Here is a 16,217-nt window from a genome sequence, read left to right on the forward strand (position 1 = left end):
AACACACACACACACACACCTTCTCTTTCCTCTTATTCACTTGAAGACCTTGGAGCCAAGGCTGCAAAACGTTTTAATAGAAGGCCTTTTCTTCTCCCACTTCTTTCCATAGTTGCATGTCCACCTTACCCCATTCAAGGCCTGTCTTAGACTGAGAAAACATAGGCCATCTATTCAAAAGGCATTTAGTCCATTTCTTTCTTGGCCGGTAAACCCATTCATCAATTGTTCTGCTTTGTAGATGGCATTCTAATGCTAATCTGGCGTGTTAAATATCGTTTTGCCCCCCCCCCCCTCCTTTTCCATCATCTTCTTTCACCGTTTTGTCATTCACTTTATCCAGTTTTGGCCACCCATTTTATTTATTTATGCGCCTGCTTCTATTCATCCGCTCATGTATTTTTTATTATGTTGTTTCACTGTCATGCAGTGTCAACTCACTCCATTCAGGGTGGGCTACTTGAAGGGCTTGCGGGGACAAAGCGTGTACACATTGCACCGCTATTCACTCCGTCCAGCTGGATCGCTTGAGAGAGAGAGGGAGAGAGAGAGAGGAGGAGGGGAAGGTGGGGGGGCAAAAACCTTGTGAAAAGAAATCCTGCACAATGGACACAGAAGAAGTGCACAATGCTAACAGTTTTCCAAATACCACTGATTGCTTCCATCACAATGAGCGAGAGCGGCGGCTTTTCTCCGAACTCCACTTCAACAAACAACGCTCGCACAAAACCTCCCGACCCGGGTTTTGTGCGCAAACAAAACCTCCTCGACCGTCTAAACGCTCCCAGAGAAGAGAAAAGGAGAAAAAGGGCTTTCACATTTCCTCCCAGGGAAGAGAAAAGCAAAAAAAAAAAAAAAAGGGAGGGGAGTGCTTTCTCATTTCTTGCAAGATAAAACGTCATTAAAAATGGCTAAAAAGCCGAATTTTAATAGAATTTGTAGGAGAAAGATTTTAACAATTACAGGTATATCAATTATGGTCTTAAATAAACATAATGATTTAAATATAATTTTAATACAATTAAATCTTTATATATTTTGTCTTGTAAACGCAACTCGAGGTCACCTTGCGCATTCTTTTTAAGTGGGTGGTGTTGGTGGGATGGGTGGGCTGTCCCCCCAAGGAGGAAGTTCCACGGGTGTTGCAAACGCGGAGCGCCACTCAAAGGGTTTAATTAACCGCGACGGAGATAATTATCCCTGGACTGTCCAAATTAGTTTTGCATAATCGCACCGATCCTTATGAATTAATCTCCCAGTGTAATCTAGTAAAAGGGGCCCTGGATTGAAATTCAACACACACAAACACGTAGTTGAGAACATCAGCAGGTTGTACGTCCGTTTTAATTCAGATTATATAAATGCACTTTTAAGGGGTGCATGCACTTTAAATAAATACACCCTCATTGAGACCGTACAAAAGCGACCGTTTTACGAGGAGGGGGTATTTTACACTTTACCTGGACTTCACAGAACGAGGGAAAAAAAAGATGTTAATCACATCAAAAACCGATTAGTTTTTTAATTCTATTCGGGTTTATTGTTATGATTATTACTTTCTTGTGATCCGTTTCTCAACAGGTGACACAAAAGAAAACACAGAAATGTTGTACGAGTTAGTTATTTAAAAAAACGATTTTCTTGCAATCCCTGCACATGACACAAGAGGAAAGTGTGTGTTTTTTTTGGGGGGGGGGGGCGTTTGAATTGGGGTCTGAAGGGCAATAAAATAAATTACGTCCTCTTAAAACGTCTCATGTGCAAATTCAGTCTTGTCCTTTTTATTTGCTCACCATAGATTCCACTAAACAATAAATATTACAGACATCTAGAAAAGGGTTTAAAAACTCTAAATCAAGGGTGGGGAATCCAAGGCCCGTGGGCCACAAACGGCCCAAGCATTGGATCAGGGCGGCCATGCAATCGTAAAGGAACTGTTATAAAAAGTCCCAAAACCTTTAACTGCGCATAAACTGGAATAATGAACATTTGTTCTATTGTACTGTAAATTTTGTATGGCCCTGGAGGACTTTATCAAAACTGCAAAGATTCCCCACCCGTGCTCTAAACGTACACATGATGCTAGTGAAATGTCCTTGCTTGGGTTTCTCGGAACACTAAATAAACTGACTTTTTTTTTGTACATGTTTTTTTTTTTGTTTTGTTTTGCAAGTGTGTCACAATCCTCCCACGATGAACGCACGAACCAGTCCCAGCTCCAACAGGTGCAAATTCTAGTGTCGCCTTCCCCCCTCCCTCTTTCGTGAGTAATTTGGCAGAAGTTTGGCGAGTTCTCACGGAGACCTTAAATAAAGGCAATCATCCATATACATGGGATAAATGCACACGTCATCACATGTTCAAGTTTGTGCATGCGTAAATCAAACTAATCGATAGTTTTTGTTTTAATCTCGCGCGGGGTCGATCATAACGCCTCTGCGTAGGCGGGGTAAGGTTCGAGCTGTGGCTTCCCCATCCCGGGGAGCAGAATGTACGCGAGGGGCGGCTGGAGTCCGGTGGAGGGCCACGCCGTGCAGTTGCAAGGGATCATGTAGCCAGGGTTCCCGGGGGACGGGTGCGAGTGAGTGTGCGTCCCGGCGCCGCCGCTCCCCGCGAACGCACTGGCTGCGCTCGGCGGGTAGCCCAGCGGGTACGCGTAGGGGAACGAGTGCGGCGAGAGCTCGCTCATCTTGGAGCCCAGGTCGAAAAAGGAGTAAGGGTTCGTGGACATGGACGGGTTGAAGAAGACCCGGGCCGCCGCGGCCGCCGCTGCCGCCGCCGCCTTGTCCGGGTTGCCGATGATACTCTCTGGTAGCCCTCCGGCGGAGATGCCGCTAACTTTGAGCGCGTCGTGCTCCCCGAGGTTGTAGGGCACCGGGAAGGAAAACTTGTCCTTTTTCATGAGGGTCTTAGGCTTCCGCCGGGGCCGGTACTTGTAATCGGGGTGCTCCTTCATGTGCATGGCCCGCAGACGCTTGGCTTCGTCGATGAAGGGCCTCTTCTCAGACTCGGTCAGAAGTTTCCACTCAGCGCCCAGCCGCTTGCTGATCTCAGAGTTGTGCATTTTGGGGTTCTCCTGGGCCATTTTCCTCCGCTGGGCTCTGGACCACACCATGAAGGCGTTCATCGGGCGTTTGACGTGATCCATCGGTTTAGACATACTTGGCACGAACTCTCTAGAGGAATGAACGCGCGCGCACGTAAATAAATGCACTCACTCTTATTAATAAGCGCCACGAGTCGTTTACTCACTTAATTCTTTAATTCTTCATCCCGATTATCTTCTGCAACAAAAAGAGAACTCCTTAAAATAAGTGTTGTATTCTCCTATTCATCCTCGCGTCCACGTTAAAGCAAAACAACAGTGGGTAGAAAAACACGCAGTCTTGTTGCGTTGTCCTCCGCGTGTCGTCCAGCACCAGAGGCAGCGCGCACGCAAGTGGTTGACAAGTCTCCGTAGCCCCGTGTGAAATACTGCATGTGTGGCAGGTAGTGAAAGTGCCTAGTGGCGCATGCGCACTAGAACGACACCAGCACGCGATCGACGCTCCTTTTTACCCCCCCTCTTTTTCCTCCCTCTAAATTCCCATCCTTCTGTTTTAAAAGGATGCTCAAAAGGCGCAGTGTTACCCCGATCACTTTATCCCCTAATAAAAGCGTCCGTTTTTATTTCTATTAATGCGCGCGTAATAGTCCATTACGCACGAGCGCGCAAAATCTTTTGGCGTGCTTGTTCACCTCGCATGGCCTCACCTGCCTTTAGCCCCACCTCACCCACCACCAACACCTTTTAAGTACTAACCCACTCTTTAATATTGTCACATTTGGCAACAATTTTGAGCCACTGAGGAGGTCTGAAGTGTTTCTAATCGGGTTCGGTGAAATTAATTACTTTCCTCAAACCACCAAAGCCACCCCCCTCCTCCTCCTTCTCCCTATTTCCCCTCTTTTCACTTCAAAAGACCCTCCCAAGGGCAGCCATCCGATTCACAACTTCGCAATTATTACACTTATCAGCTCGGACTTGTGGGGTAAATTGTTGGTTGGAGTGGGCTTTTTTTTTTCCCTCTCTCACTTTCCGTCTCTGCTCTCCATTATTATTTGTCCCCCAAAAAATAATAATAAAGGAATAGCAGAGGCCTTGGAAAATATAAATGCCAAATTATCTCTGCAGGTAAAACATTTTAATTAAATTCACAGTTGTTTCTCTTTTAAAATATTAAAATTCATAGTACAATAAAGTATGTAACCATTATGCATAATTAGGCGGTTTTTTTTGTCATGAGTAAGTCATAAGTAATCCTCTCGTTTACTAGAAATTATTTTAAAGCTTGCTCTCAGAAGGTAATAGTTTTATTATTTATTGTGTTTCAATTGCTTGGTGGAAAGGATTATCAGCATCTTGGGCAGTGCATGTGACACACACATACGCACGCACGTACACACACTATGCACACACACACACACAAACACATACACACACACACACACACATTAAATTCCTATGAATTCCTCAGCAGAATGACACAAAACAGGAAAAAATGTGAATTATTTTCACTTCGTATCAGATGAGAGTTAATACTTTGGACTGTTTTTGTATGGATGATCGAGCTATTTAATAATGTTTTATTTATTATTGTCCGCCCATACAAAGGTTCAAATTCAATTTCTTAATTTCAGACAATTCATTTCAGCCTTAAATTTTATTTGGTTTTTAGGCCTTATCATCCAACACTTTGCACATATTGAATTTCTTCCAGTTTTGGTCAGTGTTTTTGTTTTGCACGCACACACACTGACAGACACACGCACACACAAATACATTTCAAGTTTTTTATTTTTTTTTATTTTAGGATCTATCACAGACAAAAGGGGGGGGGGGGGGGATCACAATAATAACATAAACCCTCCTCTCACCTGCGGTCTTCCCATCCTTCCAAGCCCTTGTCAGGCCGGAAATAACACTTCAATAATTCACGATGAGTTAGTGAGCGCGAGAAAAATTATACCTGCATGGCTCCAGCCTCTGAGACGGAGCCACCTCAGCGCACACAAGGCTTGAATAGAAGAAAAAAAAATAGCCTGCAAATAAATAGAGGGAGACAGCAGCAACAACAAGCCCATGGGGACTTTCTCCTCTATTAAGAGAGAAGATCACACACTCGTTTGATTCCCCGTCACTCCCTCGAAATGAAACCAAAAATCTCGCTAAAGCAAAACATGAACTGACTTTCTATAATGATGATACACACTTAAAAAAAAATTCTCACTAGTTGTTTATTCTATGTAGCACAAAAATAATTGCTGTTTTTTTTTTTTTTTTTTTAAATACATGTTCATCTATTTGTAGAATATACTTGCAGTTAAATAAAGGAGAAAGATACTGGTGCTTAAAAGAGAGAGTAAGTCAAAAAAGAAAGTGAAGAACACATCTGTTGGAGGTTGAAGTTGAAGGAGGAGGAAGTACAAGATGCCTGCCCGCACTTGAAGGTGTGAGGAGGAAAATGAAGGGAGCTGGTAGGCAGGTCCTTCAACTACCTCCCTCGTCCTCCTTTGACTTCAGGTGCAAGCTGAACAAGTTGAAGCTTCTTCTAGTAGCTTCAACTTCTTCCGCTTTCCCTCCAACCGCCTTCTCACGTCACCTTCAGCTGCCCGCATCGTCGTCATTTAACCGCACATATCGGTCCTCCGTCTCCTTCAACATCCCACTTCTTTAAATTCCCGTATCTTCTCCTTAAACGACATACATATTCCTCCAACTGCTTTCCCCTTCTTGAATCCTCTAAAAAAAAAAAAACATTTTTCTCTTTTCGTTACCGACATCTCTCCTGCCCGCGTCTTCCTCCTCCTTCTGCTGCCCCCACGCAGGCCGAGCAATAAATAGCAGGTATGCAATATTTCTTCTTCAGCAACCTTTAAAATTGATGACCCACTTTTACATCAGATTTCCAGATCCAAACAGATTTTCTGTTGAAAGCGCGTGGCTAATATAATGAGACTAAAGCTGTGAGATTCTAAATCTGCTTTGAATTGTTTCAAACATTTAGGCCAGTTGTTATAATTAGTTGATGGAATAAATTGTATCATGAAGATAAGAGGGCCATAAATAAAACGTGGATTTGATTTTTCAAAAAGGAAATAAAATGGGAACATTATAAATATTTTTCTTCCACCCCGAAAACCCATACACGTTGGACAAAAGTGCTCTCGGCGTGATGTGATCGGTATTGACAGTCAATTAGTCACCAACACATCCTATTAGCTGCCGAATCTTATCTTAAGTGAGCCTGTGATAAAGTGCGGATGACAAACAGTTGAAATGTGTAAAGGAGCCAATGGATTGCTATTTAAAGATGACGGCGTGCAGATTAGAAGCCATTTTGTCTCAGGAGGTTTCTTTTACACAATACGCAGAAAGCACGCTAAGGAGCAGGGCAATATAATGACGGGATTGCAAAGCAGACAATGTCGACTTCGGCATCACCTCCAATGAGTCACCCGTCTGTAATATGTGTGAATAAAGTTAGTTCTTTTCCCGCGCTTTAAAGATGTGACCTATTTTGAATAGTTGTGTTCTCCAAACACATTCACCGGCTGCCAAATTAGTTGTGCAGCTCTTTAATCATTCTAATTATACAGTCTTTATTACTCCTCGGGGCAGACTTTCGTGCCTTTGTCTAGGTGGGAATCATTTTGGTGGAGAACCAAAATATTTACTCAACCACAGCCTAAATATTACGCATATCAGGAGGAATTGAGAAAATAATCCTCTCATAGACCGCGGTATTAACTTAATCACATTAGTGTAAATACTATTGATGGTGGTCATGATCCTGAGTGAGCGTGTGTGTATGTGTGTGTGTGCGCATCACAATGTAGCAACGAATGTTGTTGAAAAAGGCCCTGAGGACTGAGCGGTGTCAGTGCCTGTGATGTGGCGCTAAAGAGGATTGATAGTCATTTCCTTCATGGAGGAGCTGAGCCGGCGCGTACAAGAAACTTTGAAAGCACATTATGGAAGGAGAATGGCTCCACAGAAGGATGCGCCGCTCGGGAGCTTGATAAGACCTTCGTCTTTAAACCGCCGCTTGTCATCGTATTAAATGTAATCTCACCTTGCTTGAATATCTCCACAGCCCCCGGGAAGGTGGGGGGGGGGGGGGGGGGGCGGCACGAGAAATAGTACAAACGTCCTGGATCGGTTCAAAAACAACTATTGATAAAAAGTCCGATATTTTTTTTTTTTTTTTTGATCTGAGATTAAAAGGGCTTGCTTGCGATCCGCCCCCCTGCAGGCTCTGACTTTTCCCATGATAGACTGTTTGGAACCATTTAGCAGATATATTATCACCGGTCTTTTCTTCCTCATTATATTCACCCCCCCTTATCGCCACGGCATCGCTGCAAAGCCCCCAAATAGAGAGTTGTAATTACCAGCGCTGCCACCTGATAGCGACCCCTCCTATCGGCTTTTATCGCTGCAGCTCTTGCTAACTCATCACGGGGACCCGGGGAAGAAAAGACCCGCTTGTGGCACACATCTCTCCGATACATGTGGAGTTGCAGTTGGCGGATCAGAGAAAAGTGATGCACTAAGGCCTTTTCTTCACCCAACACACACTTCTATCCACCTCGTTTCCCGCGACCCCACAAAGACTCTTCTTTCCCTTTATGCGGAGGCTGAATTGAGGCGGTGGCGCAAACAAAACGTGATCCAATCTCCTTGAACCCGAGGCAGCGCCGCGGAACACGCCGCGCCGGCTTATACATTGGCCGTCGTCCTTCGGCGGGGGAACGCGCGACGCATCAAAGACACCTGTGTAAAAGTTGCCGGGGATAGCGCTCCCACCTTATTACCCGCCAACGACCTCCAGGTTTCCCTCGTGCCGCTGAATAGACGACAGAATACGGAGTCTGTGTGGGTTTTTTGGAATTGAAACTGCGTCTGTTTCAAAAGCTCTGATGAGGGGTCAAGAATGCTTATGTCTACAAAAAGAAAAGAGTGAAAAGACCAAATAGGAGGCATAATCAGAAGAAATAAGGGAAAGACATCATTTAATTCAAATTCTAACCTTGACTCGGGGTGACGCTTGCATAAATGAACAAAACAAAATTCTCAATAGCAAGCTGAATTATGTTGACTCGTTTTACTCATGTCTTTGTCTTGCTTCTATGATTATGCTCGGAATTGTATCGCACCGGGTTACTTGGGATTCATCTGCTGCAGTGATTTCTTTAAATGCACCACACTTTAATTTGCAACTTTTTGTGTGTTATTATCTGGGAAGATAAAAATACAAGTGCACTCAAAGGTGCTACATCAATAATGGCTGTATACCTTGGAAGTTGACTCTTTTGAGCCTTCAGCAGATTACTTCTGTAATATTCTTCAAAATACTACGATCTATTTATCATGATCTGTACTGCGGCCTTTAATGTTTGTGGCATGTGCATGACAACCGTGTGATCAATGAAAGGCCAAGTGTCCTGTCAGCAGAAGCCTTTTTAGGCTAAGAGAGGTGGGAGGTGGCCGGGCGATGGCTGTCTGTGCTTATTTCATTATTTTGATGAACGCAGCCTCAGCATGGTTACGCTCATGCTAGCTTCTCCGGTGTGGCTCTCCCCAATCGGGCCATTACTCATTGGCGTGAGTGAGGGAGGTCCGAGGTGACGGGCGCCAGGGCGTATTGATCAAATGTCAAGAGAGTATTCCCACCTCGCTGTCATCAGCAACATCGCCACGTCGACCCGGCGACAGCCCCGACGCTCCCGCCGACGACTTATCAGCAAAGCAGGCGCTCGGTGCGTTAAGATGTTTGTCTAATGATTTGAAGTAATCTGTTTATTCCCCCCCCCCCACGCTTCTCCCCCTCCCCCGCCGTTTATCTAAGCAGAGCAAAGCGGGAACATGCCCGCTCAAAATCACACTTCAAAGCGCTAATCAGCAGCGTGAAGATTAATAAATTTACTCGTGCGAAAAAAAGCCTCCTCCAGTTTGCACTTTTTTGTTGTTCTTTGGTGAAAGTCAATATCCAAGCAAAGGTATACACTCGCAATAGATCGCTGCACAAAGGGCCAGGACCCTGGAAGTGTCAAATCATCCTCCCAGGGGATGAAGGCTAAAGACGCTGCCCCCCCTCCCCGTCCGCCCCCCCTTCTAATGCCCGGTCATCCCCGAGGGGGCTGTTTGCATCCCATAGCAAAATATCTTCTCTGCTCAAATTAACTCCTGCCAAGAGTCAAGTGAAATCAATATGGTTAATCCATAAATTGTCCTGAGTGATAATTGCAAAGAGGAAGTGTAATTACAAAAGACATTAATTCACCTCCTTGGATTTTGTGCCACACAAGTCCAGCCACGCTGACAATTCACAAAAAAGTATTTTATGTTTATTTGTGTGTGTGTGTGGGGGGGGGGGTTGTATTATTTTATCGTTGTTGTTTTTTTTAGGAGAATTTTCTTTAAGGCACCTACATTTTGAAAAATAAAAACAGAAAGTAAGTTAAATTACTTAGGCCTGACTTTGCTATCCCTAGGTCAGATTTAAAAAAAAAAAAAAAAAAAACAAAGGAGCAACTTTCCCTGTTTGTTTTTGTATCATTTCCTTCAACTTTGTCATTTTCATGTCAATGTACTCTTGAGGAAGGTTGAATGCCCTTAAATTCTCTTTGCAAGCACATTTGGCTCTGCCGCAGCTTTGTGAACCCCCCGCTTGCTCCACTCCACGGGTTCTTACACTGACCAGTCATCGATGACAAAGGTTTCACAAAATCTACACTTTTGTTCCCGCCGACAGTGTGTTCCGAGTATTAGCATGATAATAACATGAAAAATCTACACGGCTCAAACTCTTAAAGACGCTCCGAGCGACCTGTGTACATTTGGCTTTTTTTTTTTTTTTTTAAATGCACAAACATTGTTGAGGCATTCTTGTGTGCAGCCCCAGGTTGCAGCTGGCCTGTCTCTCACTGTGCTCTTGCCAAGTGCAAGAAAAGGGGTCTCTCTTTTATCAGGACGGAGCGAATCTGGGCTAATGTGTCTGCTCGAGAGTGTCCCAGGGAGCCCCGCTCTCCCATTCTTTGGCCATTCTTTCCACTTTTCTCCTCTCCTGCACTCGGGATAATTGCAGTTTAATTGGGTGACAAGAAATGAAAACTGTATCCACATTATCTGGGATTATCTCTTTTTCCTCCAGCTTGCCATCAATTCAAAAGGCCCATTTATCAGCACGGAGGAAGCTGATGCTTGGTCAGCTTCGAGCACCAGTTAGCAAAATGAAGAGCGAGGGAGGGGCGGCCGCAAAGGGAAGGGGGCCCCCCGACAGCTCGGGAAAAAAAATGTTCTTTGCATCTGATTGTGAGCGCGCATTCATCTTCAAGATGCATATCTTGAAGCCTGTGTAAATCAATAACAAAAACTACAATCCTATTCTTCTATGAAAAGTGTGTTTCTTTTTGAAACACACAAAAATAGCACCAGCTCAAGTTCTCCAGCGCATTCACCCCAACAATATGGATGCTTGAGTTGTGATTATTCTAAAACATCTCACAAAAGCTACTCGCGCATCACTTAAGCGTCACGGACAAAACGAAAATAATGAATGCAAATAAGTTTCAGGGGTGCGCTTTAATGCCTGCGTCATTCATTTACTCGGCATTCTTAAATTGTCTATGGCAAGGTTATAAACATTGAGTCAGTGCGGCCTAAGCTCTCCTCGCTTTTTGTTTGCGCTACACTCCAAATTAAAAGCCTCTTTCAGGATGCATTTAATGACGATCCGCTCTGATGGCACAGAGAGGAAGGTTGTTTGGAGAAAGGAAGCTCTTCGAGAGAAAGCCTCCCCATTATGGGCTTTGCTTTTCTATACGTACTGTACATTTTCTCTCACAATAAATTCTCCTTTCATGTATTTGCCAAACACTCAAGCTCCATTGAAAGTGGGCCTTGCATCAGGGTTATGCCATTGTAATTGCGAGCCGAATAATGCTGAGCCGATTGGAGAAAGCAGATCAGAAAGCAGTTTAATTGATAGCATCGCATTACAAATGGGAACGACCAGGGGCGTAGCTAGGAATTTTTCAGTGGGGTGGCCAGGGTGTTAAAATATCTCACTGTTCGTGCTTTCCCTGTAACTAGAAAGTCGTTGTTTATCATACTACCCTTGCATAATATAAACAAGATCACGTCTAAATCAATCAAAACAACATAATTTATTCAATAATGAAATCATTTTTGCTGTCGCTTTGGTTTTGTGTACTGTCTCTTTGGCCAATTTGAAGGCTAACAGCCAATCAGAATGACACTATTTTACATACCGCAATTGCTGGCCCATTCGTTCAAAACATAAACTAAAAAATCTCTCGAATTCTTCTCAATTCTGATTGCTTTTTACTGAGGTTTATTCTTGCTTGTTTGAGGAATGGGTAACATGCGATATCTAGCTTGAAGTAGTTTTATGTTCTGAAACCATGACTGTATGATAAATAATAACTTCTTCCCCGTGTTTGCTTGCCAAGGTGAGGAAGTGATGCTTTTGATTGACATAGGCTGTAAGAGTTAAAGGTTATTAACTAAAGGTGGTTTCTTTTAGGTAGCATTCACATCAGTTGGAAATGTGTTCTTTTAGTATCAAGGCATCTACAACTACCACATCCATGTAAAAATGAAAGAAAACTCACAGGTATCAGAATTTTCCTCTAGTTGTGGAGTGGCCATAGTGACCAGAGGTGGCCATGGTCACCCCTTGCCACCACGTAGCTCCGCCCCTGAGTAGGACCTTGTCATTAGACTTGATGTAAATGAAGTATACTTAAATGCGTAGCTGTTGAGACTCAAGTGCGTTGATGGAACATTGGAGATGGTCTGATCTTCTTGCTGCTATTAATGGTGAGGTGGGGGGGCAGGACCAAGAAAGCACTTTATAGTCTCTCTACCAAAGTGCAGCAAAACACTAGAAATGTACTTTGGGAGTGTGCTCATGTGAAAATATATTAAATCAAAAACGTGCATCCAAGAGCACTTTTGTGTCTCATTCATTCCCTATTCAATTTTAGTGTTCAACAAAACAAAACAAAAATCAACTCTTTGGATTTTATATAGAAGACGCACTTTATTGAAGCAACTTTGATGGTAGCGATACATAAATAGTTGTTGGATGCTCGTGTAAAATGTGGATCTTATTATGACCATCTACAGATAGCGAGGCGAATTTATCGACGTCGTCTATTTCATTGACTCACTCATTCATTCAAGAAGCATTGAATTGATACCTGACTCAGGATGAGAGCAAAGCAGAGATTTATTTGTCACGTTCACGCTGAGATCATTTTTACACTACAGGACGATTGCTTAAGACCGGTCAGTGCATGATGGGCTGGGGGGGTGGGGGGTGGTAGTGTTGCATTTTGTCTCATCAGAGTGCAAATAAGTTCTCATCACTGTCCAGTGTAGTCTGGCGCGCGGGCTGCATGCGTCGCTTTAAATCAAGTGTCAGGAAAGCTGCAGGTGCTACCTCACAGACAGGCAACCCCCCGGGGGGTCATGAGCGCAAGGATAAACGGCGATTAAACGGAGGTGCTGGCAGAGCAACCGACTGATTAACTCACTGCGGGGGCAGTTTCTCATCACCCCCCCCCCCCCCCATCACGCCTTAGTGATGGCCGAGTCTGGTGTCACTTTCGCTAGTGCGTACGCGTGTGTGTATGCCAGCCGAGCCCACGTCGTCAGGGTTACACTCGTAGCCAGATAGAGTTGGTATGTTTAAAGTGTGTGTGTGGGGGGGGGCATCTCTTGGGACCGCGCTAATGTGTCAGCTCCATGGCTCATTTCTTTCAATTACAGCAGCTGGACCCGGCAAGAGAGCAAAAGAGCCCACCAGCGGTCGGCTGACAGCCCCATATGGGTCCCGTCACTGCTTATCAGCCACCCACTCGTAAGCAAAAAAAAAAAACATGAATGTGACATATTGCCATCAACAAAAGCGGTTACACAGAGCACAATTTGCTTTTGTCGTTTAATGAGCAGGTGACTGTGACAGTCTTGTGAAATTATTATCTATTCATTTACCCCTGCTTTCTAAGTCACCCTCAAACCATTTTAGAAATGACAAAAAATATTTCAAATGAAATCCTACTGTGACACTAACTGTCTAAATATTGAAATAATAAATAAAAGTCACCCTTAATCATCTCCTACTCTCCGGCTAAATTGTCCAATTGTAAAATGTTGATTTAGAACGCCGCATGAATACAGAGCATCCCTCGCTCACATTTTCAAACAAGCTCCGTTGTTTTCTATTCTTCCCTCACTCACTTCCCTCGTGGTTCCAACCCCAAATTAATTAACATGATACAGAAATAGGTAGAATGCAAATGTGGGAGCCCTCACTTTGTGCCTGCGTTGCTCCTTTGTTTGCCTTTATTGTACCAAATTATTTAATTGGGTCTCTCCGATTGTGCGCAGACACAGGAAGGAACACGGGCCATTGTGGGCCTCCATACAAGTCACAATACGCTATCAAATTCAATTCCCATCAAAACGTCAGGCTGCCGGAGAGCCTGCAGCGGCCCCCGAGATTAATGAAGATCTGCATCAAGGCAAAGCTCGAGTCTGAGATTGGAGATGTTTTTTTTTCTCCCCCCCAAATAAAAGACCCCTTCACCAAGAACAAAGGAGGCCCTGAAAAGCGCTGGGATGTTCTGAGAGGGTGAAATACAACAAAACAAAGAGTTTGGCGTGGGGATGGAGGGGGGGTGGCGTGCTACACTAGAAAGACACTTTTTTTTTCCCCCTCCTTTCCAGTCACCCCATGTGCCTGAGTCAGTCAATAAGTTGAAATATAAAAAATAAAAATAAAATTTTGTTTTATATATATATATATATTCTAAAAACCTATAGAGAATTTACAGTTGTCTTTAATAGACTATTTCATTTTTTAAATAATATTTCCAATATAAACTATGAAAAATGCAGCTAGTTCTAAATTGATTGTAAGTTTTTTTCAATATTTGGTCATATTTAAATTTGTAAGCACTTACTCAAAAGCAATTTATTTCAAAATGCAACACAATATGAGTTGTACCCCGCATTCAACTACTCAAGCAGGAAAAGTGAATAGACTTCATGTTGTGTGTGTGTTTAAATGAGGGGTAAAAGAGCAAAACGTCAGGGTTTACCTTGACGAGTGAAAAGCGTCAAATTAAAACACTCGTCGTGTTCTTTCAAGTCTTCTGCCGTGCACAGTGAGAAGGAGAGACGCGCCTCGGCTGTATTCACAATGTGTGAATAGATTTTGTCTGACTGCTCTACAACTGTGTGAATTTGTTTCCATGAAGGCTGCATGTCGACAGGTGGCCTCTTTCAACTCGACTTAGCGCGCCGGTTCTTATTTTTGCTTTGTTTTGATTTTTTGAGAGATGAAAAGACTCTTAATGTGTGATGGCTCCGGTGACTGTACGCAGCAAAGTGAGGAAAATAGTTTGAAAAGTTTTATTGTTCACTAGACACAATTCTGGCTGACCCTGTAAAAGTGTAGTACAAAAATGATCAGGTTTGATTGACATTAGGATTAATTTAAAGGTTTATTTCATGTAAAGGTGACAGAGATTTTTTTTAATCCTCTTACCAATCGACCTCCCAATATAATGCAACACCAGTTTTCACGCAAAATTTCAAAATTCATTTTCACCATTTTTCTCCCTTTATAGAAGCGAAGCCTTGTTGATGAAATAGATCCATTTCCCGCCAACAAACGCGCTAGCAGTATTTTGGCATTTTAATATCATGCATTAAAGCATTTCTGATTTGGGATGCGATGCTGCTCTCCGCACAACAAAAGCAGAGGCATGAAAAAGAAATGATTCCGTCCGGTGCCACCAAAGCATTGGGCTCGTTCACATTCCACCCGTGTTGTGTCCCAGCTCGCCGTATTTACTTCATTTCCCACCATTCATAGATGCTGCTCGCCGGACCGGAACATTCCAGCTGCCACCTCAACATCTCATTATTTGGGGGAAATATCAAGCTTGTATCGTCTTGATAAATAATTCGCGCTAGTATAATGTATCGGACTAAAACATATTTTCAGGAGGGCGGCGGGGTTAAGGTGCCAATCTCAGCTCCTTTTATTTATTTAATTTTATTTTATTTCGCCCCCAAGACAGAGATTTCCATATATAGAGTGACCGCGGCTCGTGTCGGGATGCGAGCAATCGGGATGGAGCGTGCGTCGTCCGCCCATATTGCTGTCACAGATTGGAAATGAGGCCTGCTAACCTGTGGGCAGCCTCCCCCAATCGGCTTTACGCATTGCCAATGCATTTGTGGCCGCTGCCTCTGAGGGGAGGAATAAAAAAAAAAAAAAAGAAAAAAGAATGGTGAAGTTTTTATCTGAGCCGCTGACAAACATTACTCTTTAATGCAGTTTTGTAGAAATGCATTCTTATCCCTCTTGGAAGGAATTTATCTACTTGAAAGCGGCAAAATGGTTGCCACAGGGAAGGATTTCTTTTAATGGACTACAATAGGCTCAGTATGGGACGCGTCCCGATTTTTGTGATGGCTCGATAGAGGAGGCCAGACGGATATTCATGGGAAATTGTTTATCTGGAGCCAAAGGCCGCGTGACAATAGCAGTTGAACTTTTGTCGGGAATGATTCTTTTCTCGCTCTTTGAGATTGTTGTGTGCAATTTCAGACAGGTGCTTCAGGAATATCAATCTGCAAATGGAGATGTCACAAAACATGAATGCAAACTTTGTGCGGATGTATAAATAAATGTGTTTGAAGAAAAAAAATATAACTGCCCCCCTCGTGGGAGGTAAACGTCCCACAGAGTTTACTATTCACACGAGGCTACACTGTCATCGTCTCTCAGTCCGCGTTTGTCTTGTGAGGTCCCTTTATCCCCCTCCCTGCACTTTTCCTCATCTTTTAGCATGGGCCAGAATCTGGGGACACAGTGTCAGAACCCGAAGATGGGGTTCGGGGTGGTCTGTGCGCTCTTAACGCCACTTTCAGGAAGCGCGGACAATAAATCAATAGACTGTCCTCTCTGGTAGGGGCCAAATGTAAACAAATTGAAAAGGAGCGAGAACAAAACAGATTGGCCACAGAAACAGACAAACTCAGTAGGGGAGTGGGGGGGCTGCAAGAAGACCCCCCTCCCCATCACCAACCCTTTGGGGCACTTCTCTTGCATAAGTCCCTATGTACTAGT

General features: G+C 43.7%; 1 protein-coding gene across 1 annotated transcript; it reads right to left on the minus strand.

Annotated features, from left to right (window-relative positions):
• Positions 1–1,313: 1,313 nt before the first annotated feature.
• sox21b (SRY-box transcription factor 21b) lies at positions 1,314–3,483 on the minus strand. The gene is made up of 2 exons (XM_088383699.1): positions 3,253–3,483; positions 1,314–3,176 (listed from the first exon to the last, which is right to left on the minus strand). The coding sequence occupies exon 2, from the start codon at positions 3,158–3,160 to the stop codon at positions 2,426–2,428; it is 735 nt and encodes a 244-aa protein (XP_088239825.1). The 5' UTR covers positions 3,161–3,176; positions 3,253–3,483; the 3' UTR covers positions 1,314–2,425.
• Positions 3,484–16,217: the final 12,734 nt, after the last annotated feature.

The sequence above is a fragment of the Syngnathus floridae genome, chromosome 8, assembly GCF_059516105.1.
Source record: "Syngnathus floridae isolate MCC-2025c chromosome 8, RoL_Sflo_1.0, whole genome shotgun sequence".
Taxonomy (NCBI): Eukaryota; Metazoa; Chordata; class Actinopteri; order Syngnathiformes; family Syngnathidae; genus Syngnathus; species Syngnathus floridae.

Coding starts and splice junctions, on each gene's coding strand:
- sox21b (XM_088383699.1), bottom strand. CDS start 3,160: ATGTCTAAACCGATGGATCACGTCAAACGCCCGATGAACGCCTTCATG.